Below are 10,000 nucleotides of genomic sequence, written 5' to 3'. Positions count from 1 at the left end.
AACTTTGCTTTAATGAATTAATTAACTCTTTGGCCTTGCTAGGGTACCCAGTTCTCCCCTCCCCAAAACAAGGTTGCGTGGAAAATTTGAAGCGTAGTACAAATAGCCCTGTTATTTTATGCATAAAATCTGTTGTACAGACACAATGTGTCAACTCATTTTGACGCCGATTGTAGATGCGTTACCAAGGTAAGGGTCTTCATAGCACATTGACTGTCAAAAATATAAACTTTCGTGGTAGCACATTTTGTGATCACGTTTGATCTTCCAACTGCATAAATATGGCAGAAATGGCAGTATACATGTAAGTGCTTAAACATGTGTTCAGTCACTTTAAGAATTACAGCTTTTGACGGAATAGGGGGTTGAAAAGGTCAATGTGAAAACAATTTTGTCGCTGACTGTAGAATAAAACAAGGGTTAAAGTATGGTTATTCCTTAATGAATGAGTTGCCAGTAATCGGATCCATGCTTTATACGCAAAGGGTTCTAAGATCGCAAGGGAGCAAACATTGTAAGTCGCTGTAAGAAACTGTATAGTGGTAACTTATTTCGACGTCCAAAAAACGATTTTGGAGAGATCGATCTAGGCAATGTTTATACTTGGCAAGTGTAAGTTTTTGTTTGAATAACTGTGAAATATGAGATAAAATTGCTGATTAACTTCCTTTCTTGCGTAATGTTATAAGGTTTATTGTGAAATGGTCATGAAATATTAAAAAATCAGGTATAAATCTGGAGGAAATAAATCAATAAAGCCGTTTCAGTTGTATTTACGTGTGTATAGCAGGCTAGCTTTTGGCCTGTTTCTAAACTCAGCAATTCAAATCATATTGCAAATATGCTTGGTGGCGATCATTGTGCTGTGTGGGTTTGTGACCAAGATCGAAAGTACCCAGAAAAGCAGAATATTCTTCCTCACGTTAGAGCTATTAATGTTCAACGTTTCAGTGAGTACGAAGGTCTGTTCAAATCATTTTGTACAAGGTTACAGAACCTCTGAATGTCCTACCGACCAACTTTGTACATAAAAGAGTACGATTAAGAGAGTAAACCTTAAAGACCTGCTCCAAGGATCAGATATACAGAGAACTAGTATATAAAGATGACACTTTTCACGTATTGTTTGAATTTGAAGCTTGACAAGTTTGAGGCTTGACAAGTTTCCTTGGATCTAGTGAAATACTCGTCAACAGCTGAGGCATATGAATTCCCAGTGTTATCGAAATCAATTGAAACAGAGAATGCTGTACTCTCTGGAAGAGTAGCATTACGACAGCTTCCTCGAGACAGATTAGGAGATTGAAATATGGTTTGCTTGAGCATAATCATCGTAATACATTAAAGTGATTCAGGGATACATTGTAACAAGGGAACTTTATGCCACGGGAAGGGATTAGCTCGCGCTCTCTTTTATCTTCTGCGGTCGAACGCAGGAACTCAAACAGCAATTAACTTCTCACTTGCTTTTAATCTTCTCTTCAGTTCTTACAACAGTTCCTAGGGATACGTTCTCTACAAGTAGTTGTTCAAAAGAGCACCTTAGATCGAAAGATACGTTTACTTATTAGCGCTCCTGGTCCAGGCAACGCATTGCGATTGGTCAAAAGGATTAGAGGCTTAGAACGTGATAACGTCAACTACAAAAGGGGTGATTAACATGAACTACGAAGGTTTACCTACGGCTGCACGAGACATGGTCCATGTTGATGACTTAAAAATTGCAGTACCGCTAGGCCATGAAGTAGTCCATCTAAGACCAATCGCAGTGGTTGCTTGACCAGGATCACTACCCTAAACCTTCTGGACGGAACGTGACTTCTCAACTAATAAATTTAAAGTAACAAATACTAAACCAACCGAAATAAACAAGGGATTAACAATATTAATTAATGTACCTGGCTAATCCAAGCCCTAAACTAATAACGTTAATACGGGATTAATGGTTAGTACGGTATCGGAATCTCTACAACAATAAGGATGGAACTACAGGGTTGTTTCTCGACAGTACAACAACATTCGACCTAACCTTAGTTTAGCGTTACAACCTTTATTTACTAATATACACTAAAGACCAGGAGTACAGCAGTTGCACGACAACACGTACTAGAAGCTCTTGTCAACAGAATTCTTTTAGCTTCTCTGGTAAATTAACCCAGATGGGTTAATCCCGAATAAGAAATATATCCTATTATGTCCAGGTATGAATTAAATCGTTTACGAGGCCAGCACACGCACGAAAGTTTCCGTGAGAGACATTAAAACGCCTTTGTGTATAAACCTAGTTGTGTTTTCCAGCTCGTGCATTTTGCCTGGCAACGGTGTGGCTCCTTTGTTGAAGTGATCACGTCCGTCTCTTAACATACTGCCTATAACTTCAACACAAGATCAAGACTTTCCTGAATTATTAATAACTTCACACTACTTGAAGATAACTTCACAGTACTAGAAATAATAAACACGCTTCACTCTAAAAAGCTTTGTGCCTTGCAGCACCATTCGTTACGCACAATTAACTTTAGCTGCAGAAGCATTTGTTACGCACAATTAATTTTAATGATACGACAAAAGTACTTAGGCGCATCGTTAGCTAATAAGAGAAAGACACGATTGAACGCGCACTTTTTTTTTACTTATTTAACAACATGTACCCACAGAGTATGAAGAAAATAGTACGTAGCGACAATTTGTCCATAATAAACGAACTTAGAATGCGTTTTATTCCGTAGCCTCGTTTTCATGCGTGGTCTAAATGGAGGTTTCTAAAGCATCCCCTTAAAAGCCTCAGAGCAGGTTGCAAAACTGGCAACATGTATTTTTCTTCTTCCTTAGGGTCCCCTCAACATATCTAAAGCAGTGGCTTGATTTCAGCAGTAAATGCCTACGGAAATACAGATGCTGCCAGACTAATACTCACCATATTTGATTTTAAAAAATCCTCGTCGGCCTTCCATGAATACCACTGAACGAGGAAAAACTGTGTTCGGCCACCTTAACAAAATGCTCTTATAAAGTTCACCCATACCCATATCTACCTTTTAGTTTTAATAGAAGGCATAGCAAATATTCGCTTGCTTCTTAAATTGTATTGAGAAGTATTTTTGTGCGCAGGCAGCAGGGTGGCTAATTTATGCAGACCATTACTCTCTTTGAGTGATCAGAGTTACGCATAACTCTTCTAGTCTATCGATAAGCGTTGTTAAATTTGTATCTTCCAGCGCTTTCCTATGTGATGCTTCTGGATGCATAGTCCTTAAAACTCGCCTCAGAACCCTCTCAATTCGATCAGACAAATAGACTGGTAAACTAAAATGGAAACTAAGCTTGAGAGGCATATTCCAAGACAGAATGAATACATGGGCAGTACAATTGAACTAGAGAAATGTGGTCAATATCAGCGCGCTTAAGTTGCCTAGGCAAATAAATTCGCTGAGAGGCTTTCGCAGAAATTTTGTCAACGTGGTCATTCCACTTTTCTTTAGGTCATCCCTTATAGAAACTCCTAATATTTTAGACAATTTAATAGTTTAACAAAACAAATGGGAGCTTTGACAATTTGTTCTCCACATTCACCATCGTTCATGTAATCGTCCAGATATTTTAGTTCAAGCACTGGCATTATTTGACAGAATTTTGGGTTGGGTTGAAAACAGTCCCGAATATGTAAAAACAAAGAGTTGGAATAAGAGCTTGCTAATTATGGTTGTAGAGTTCAAGTCATAGCTGTTTCGTTGGAGAACTCGCTCCCAACAATACACTGAAAAGAAATGTTGACTTTTCTGAATTCTTTTTTGATAGGGCACCAAGAACAAAATTCACCCAAAACCAGACCAGGTAGGGTTTTTAAAGTGTAGTGAGCTACTTTGTTCCACCGTTAGTCTGTTAGTAATCAATATGTGAGCAAAACGTGATGAGACTTGACGGGTGTCTACTCACGCAGGTTTTTTTTTTTTTTTTTTTTTTTTTTTTTTGTGTGTGTGTGTGTGTGTGTTTACGAATCCAGGAGGTGAGTATGTATGGCCAGATTACTTAAGTGTCTTTAGGTGAATCATCTGGCGTAACAGACTAACTTATGAATTATGAGTTGGCTGATCTGCCACAAACTAGTGCTGTAAGATATACTACAGTCCTTTCATGGTAGGACTACCGTCTTTGCTCATTCCCAAGGGTATCTAGCCGTGGAACCTCCATCGTGATTCCATAAGTTCTGCATCAACAACTTCAGGCTGCAGAGAACGACTTGACTGGCATATCTGGCACCAACAATATATCCCAAAAATATCTGGCGAACCATCAATAAATACAAAAAAGATTTTAAATCACTTTCAGCAAATTCAAACTCTCATAAACTTTCTTTGGAGGTGAGAGGGTAGAAAGAAAAAAAGGGTTTGTTTGCACATCAATTGTTACACTAAACTCCAGAGTGTGTCTAGGTGTCTTAGGATTCATACTTTTGACGTTTGTTTCTCTTTTCCTACTTGACAGCTTTCCTTAAGCCCGCCTCGATCAGCATTTGCTATCTGCGGGTCCTTAGTTTTGTTTTGTTTGTTTGTCTGTTTTTAATTTAAACTTGATTGTGGGGAGTGGGCCCCCACATCATCACGCATGCTGTAAGTGAGGAAATAAGCATGAAAAAATGCAGTCGAGTTGATGGAGTGATGGAGCCTACTGCTAAAGAGTACTGATCATGCTCTAATAAGTGAGGAGAGGTTTAAAAAAAACAAAATTGTTGACCAACATCTTTTGGTGACATCAATTGCGTTGTCACATTCCGTCTTCGCCCTGGCCCCTGTAAAGAATGTAATTTTCGCCGGATATTAAATATATATTCGTATAAATATATTTTTTGCAATATAACTTGAAACGCAATATCTGAAGCTACTACAGACTCAACATCTCGTATTAATGAGAACATAAGGATGAATAAGTTAAACTTAACGGCTCTGATCCTTTGTTGAAATTGCCCGAGTGGCCATTGACGCAAGATCATTTCAGCAACGTCTGTAAATACAATTAAGATTATTCCGTAATTTGGTCATAACGTTCAAAATATTTCATACATCTCTAGTCCTTTTTGAGTAGAATGTTTCAATTTTCACTACCTTGTTAGAAGGCATCCTGGCACGATAAAATGAAGAGGAGCATGACTGAGATTGTTGCTTGTCTTTGGCGTGCTAAGGTTAAAGGGGCTATGTCACGCAAAATGTTGTAATCTCATGACGCCCAAAATGCCCAAAAATTAGAATGAAACATTAAAATGACCACTTAAAACTGTTGAAAAACATAAAAGAAAGAGAATTTATGGTGGACGGAAAGGTACAAGATTGAAACGGATTGCATTTGGTCAATCTTGCAAAAAGTCGGCTCGACGTTTTTGCAATATACCACCAGGATAAAGTTCGTCTCTGCTCATAATCATCTTGTTTCTGACTTAACGATAATTTTATCAGTAAAGGATTTTCCGTCACTACCATTGTGCTGATCATCCTCATTAGCCTCACTTTGGCAGAAAAAGTTTCCTTTTGCTAACGAGGCTAGTGAGGATAATTAGCACAAAGAGAAAAGAATCATTTATGAATACAGTCCATAGCAATATCTGCTAAATCGCTTGGTTCCTTTAAGCTCTAATAATTGAAGACGAGTACTAACTTTGCCCTTCCAAATTCGGCCTAGAAGGCATATATCCTGCGCGTTGAAAAATTTGCAACCATGCATGGTTCTGTTTTTTACAGCTACCAGAGCGATAGAGTGGTACTACATCGTTGGTCCTTTTTCTGCTGTGGTGTTATCAGCATTAATCATCTGGTACCTTTGCAAACGACGAATGACAGGTACATATCACCGCATCTCAAGTTAAATAGTGTTACATGTTTCCATGTAGGTATTTGTGATCTCGTAGAGCAGTGTAATACATCGGAAAGGTTATTCTCTATGTTTTTAGTGTAGTCCTAGTCGTAGTCTTAGTCGTAGTAGAAGGCCTAAAGCATTCGCGATTTCGTTCATTGTCATGACAATTACCAGCCTTCCTCTTCGGCATAAAGTCATGTTTACTTGGTCTTATAATCTCAGTCTTCAAAGAACGTGGTATATTCATCCGCACCAACTATATATTTCCTTATTTTGTCTTCACATGATCTTTACGTCCCTGTACTGAGCAGCCACAGCGAGGTAAGTCAATTATTATTCTTTGGTCAACTCACTTGTACATATCAAATAAAAGATATTACAATTGAACCCACTGGGAACTTGGAAAAATCCGAGCCCCAGATGGGATTCTAACCCACGACCCTCCGTGATATTGTACGGATGCTCTAACCACTGAGCTACTGGAGACTCTATGGTGTGCAACCGTGAAATGTGGGTATTTGACTCAAGCTGCATCACGCAGCCACAGAGTCAATTAGCGAGTGACAGCATAGCTCATAACTGCATCGCGCAGTCACATTGACAGCATCATTGAAATCCAGTTGCCTGTAGTTCTGTGAACCATGGGGCCAACCAACCACCAAAGTGAGCGAATGCGAGAGAATGGTTAGCACATATCAAATAGACCATATTCGTATTCTCGGTATTGGACTGGAACTAGCTTGCAATGGAGGCTAATGCGGGGGAATATATTAGAAAGTATTTGCATTTGAAAAGATTCCCCCGCATTAGCCTCCATTGCAACCTAGTTCCAGTCCAATACCGAGAATACGAATATGGTCTATTAAAGGTATTACAATTGAACCCACTGGCAACTCGGAGCCCATATGGGGCTCGGATCTTTCCGAGTTCCCAGTGGGTTCAATTGTAATACCTTTCATATTTTGACTCCACTATCCAATCAGACACAACACTACTAACTCAATCACAACACAACTGTGTAGATACATGGGCATGTAGGACAGCAAGCGCCACAAGCCGGTTTATTTTGCTTACCATATGCACACAAACTCCGCTCTAGCATAACAATACGTAAGCATACTTAATAGTGCTGACCTCCTAAAAACTTGTTAAAGGAAAAGTACACCGGGCACCTGCCGGATACGAAAACCCAAAACCCTTCGGGAATGAGGGAACGTATTCTCCAAACCCTATGCAAGTGCCACTACCCTATGGAGGCTAAGGGGAAAATTTAACAAAAAAGTAGGCGAAGAAAGCTGAACCTAGACTGATTCAAATCCCTAACGGATCACTGTTTGTACGACAAATTACCCATAATCCCCACGAGACAACCGGACCCAGTCCTCTGGTCCGTGCCGTCAAAATATCCATTTCTGCCGATTTCGCAGGCTACAACTGTCAGAAATAGCATATTTTGACTCCACTATCCAATCAGACACAACACTACTAACTCAATCACAACACAACTGTGTAGATACATGGGCATGTAGGACAGCAAGCGCCACAAGCCCCTATATAGACAGCCAAAGGTAGGGCTTGAGTCTGCGGATACATAGGTTACTTTTAAGATAAATTCAGGGGCCAGCGCCCTCTAAACATCGAGCTCAGCCTTTAAAAAATCATTGACGTACATATTTTAGGCCTTCTCGGTTTTCTATCCACCATGTCTTGGAAATACACTTTCTTTCACATGTAAATTGGCCGCTAAGGTAGCACTTCCTGATCTACCGGACTTAGCGCTATAAACAGAGTTGGGGAATGGATTCCAACAAAGCTCTGAAACCAACTGACAGCGTAAAACGCTGCATTGATTAACAATGATGAATTAATAAACTCGAGCAAATACTGTAAATACAGAGCCAGATTAAAGGGCAAAACTGGAAAGGGTTGAGTCTGCAACGTATCCCTTGCGAAGATCTCCCATCCATTGAAGGTTCTGTGATAAACCTTTGAGAGCTCCTGGAACCCTGGAAGCTAGGGCTGCCCGCCTCATCCGGTCTTACTAGTGTAAAACCGTGCGCTTATTGGAAGTCATTGCAGATAACCAAGATTCGGTGCTGAAAATATCTGAAATGAAAATAAGTTAAATTATATCACATGAGACCATCAGGTATGTAATATTAATTTCAACCACTAAACTAAAGAACTAAAAAGGGCAAAATCAATCGTCTAATAATACGTTATTGGCAAAGTGGGTAAAATCATTTCTTTACATGCGTCTAGGTTTATTCATGCACACATTTTTGCTCAACAAAGAAAACAATTCAGCATTTCTTTACATCTCATACGATGATACTTTATCTTACAAGTGGCACCAAGCCTGAAAACAATATTCCCGATCTTGGGAAATGACAACATTTTCCACTGACGATGGGCAGTTACAATCGTATCATTAGGGCACCAGGCCGGAGTGAGTATCAACATTACTTCCCGCCACGGGAAACTATAACAATTTTGCACCCTGGGCAAATATTACATTTCTGCATTTAGCACCTAGCCTGACTTCACAAATATTTTTCAGGAATTCTCGCCGTTTGCAACCTCCGAAAATCCAACGATGAAATTCATACATTCTGCAACACAGGCAATCAACGCCTTTCCGATTGACAAATACGACACTTAAACTTAGACTAAGTGCTAACTAGCACAAAAAGAGAAATATAAAGATCAAAATCAATCGTCTAATAATAAGTTATTGGCAAAGTGAGTAAATCATTTCTCTACAGTCGTCTACCGGGTTCATTCATGCACACATTAGGCTCCAAAAAGAAAACAATTCCGTATTTCTTTACATTTCTGACGATGATACTTCATCTTGCAAGTGGCACCAAGCCTGAAAACAATATTCCCGATCTTGGGAAATGACAACATTTTCCACCATGGGCGGTTTCATTGCGGCACCAGGCCGGAGTGAGTGTCAACATTAATTCCCGCCACGGGAAACTATAACAATTTTGGACCCCGGGCAAATATTATATCTGCATTTAGCACCTAGCGTGACTTTATAAATATTTTCAAGGGATTCCCACCGTTTGCATTCTCCGAAAATCCAACAAGGATGACATTCATACACTCCACAACACAAGCAATCAACGCCTTTCCGATAGATAAATATAAGACTTAAACTTATTACTAACCAACAAAAACGAACAGTAAGTAGTATTAATGTGTTCTTGCGCTAAAGCATCTAGCCTTCTGAAAACGCCCTTTAGAGCAGGTATTCTTTAAACTAATAGGAAGTCTCACACCGCTTACTAAGAACGGTACAAAACCCTGTATTACACCTTGCGGGAACCGAGAAACCATTTCCCAGAGAAAAATCTGTAAACTTCAGTCGGCCATTACAGGAAATAGCATTCGTGGCTTCACCCCTTACAGACGGGTCGGATATATGAGGTAGTATCATCCAATTGTGGACAAAGTCGTTCCAGTGAACTCGGTCTTCACAAAAGCTAATCCAATGGTGAGCAGATATCCAGAGCGGAACAATCAGTGTTTCTGCAGCTCCACAAATTCTCAAATGATTAATATCTGTCACTGTCAGGTACAATGTCGTGTGAAAGCATTAACACCGTTGAATTAAAACTATTAGCTTTCTTGTTACAATAACATGTAAATCTATGAATAGGGTGAGGGCCCCATGCCTCATCAAAATATACAAACACATTAACATTGATTGTGTAGTCCGGCATCATAATCGACTATTCTGCTAATCTGATCAGCAACATAATTCAATCACTGGGAATCCATGTAGGATCTAACCTGATAGCGTTAAGCGCACGTCCGTCAAAATGTTTTATGCAATTTCTTGTAAATCTGATTTATTTCATCCTTTCTCTATGATGGAAACTACATTCTGATTATCCGTAAACAAAGCAACGGTCTGAGAAGTTAATTCTTCGAGAAAGCTTCCAATGAGAACCAGACTACTGAAAGTTCTCTATAAGTGGTACTGCAGCGCCTCTCTGCGTCTGACCAACTCTGTCGAAACACCCCTTTTTTAAAAGGGATAAAACTGCCACACACTACGTCATAGGCATCCGACAGAATACATAATTCTGGAGGGTTTCTGTTTGGATGGCCACAATGGAATGCCACTCAATTAAGACACATT

General features: G+C 39.5%; 1 protein-coding gene across 1 annotated transcript in view; it reads left to right on the top strand.

Annotated features, from left to right (window-relative positions):
* The window catches only part of LOC138040151 (hemicentin-1-like), a 33,129-nt gene that overhangs the window by 20,473 nt on the left and 2,656 nt on the right, over positions 1-10,000 (top strand). Inside the window, exon 11 of the mRNA XM_068885930.1 lies at positions 5,733-5,831. Coding sequence (XP_068742031.1) covers positions 5,733-5,831 — 99 coding nt within the window. The remainder of the gene's footprint in view (positions 1-5,732; positions 5,832-10,000) is intronic.

Source organism: Montipora capricornis, chromosome 3 (assembly GCF_036669925.1).
Source record: "Montipora capricornis isolate CH-2021 chromosome 3, ASM3666992v2, whole genome shotgun sequence".
NCBI classification, from domain to species: domain Eukaryota; kingdom Metazoa; phylum Cnidaria; class Anthozoa; order Scleractinia; family Acroporidae; genus Montipora; species Montipora capricornis.
Note: the sequence above shows the minus strand (reverse complement) of the source record. Positions and strands in the feature narration are given on the sequence as shown.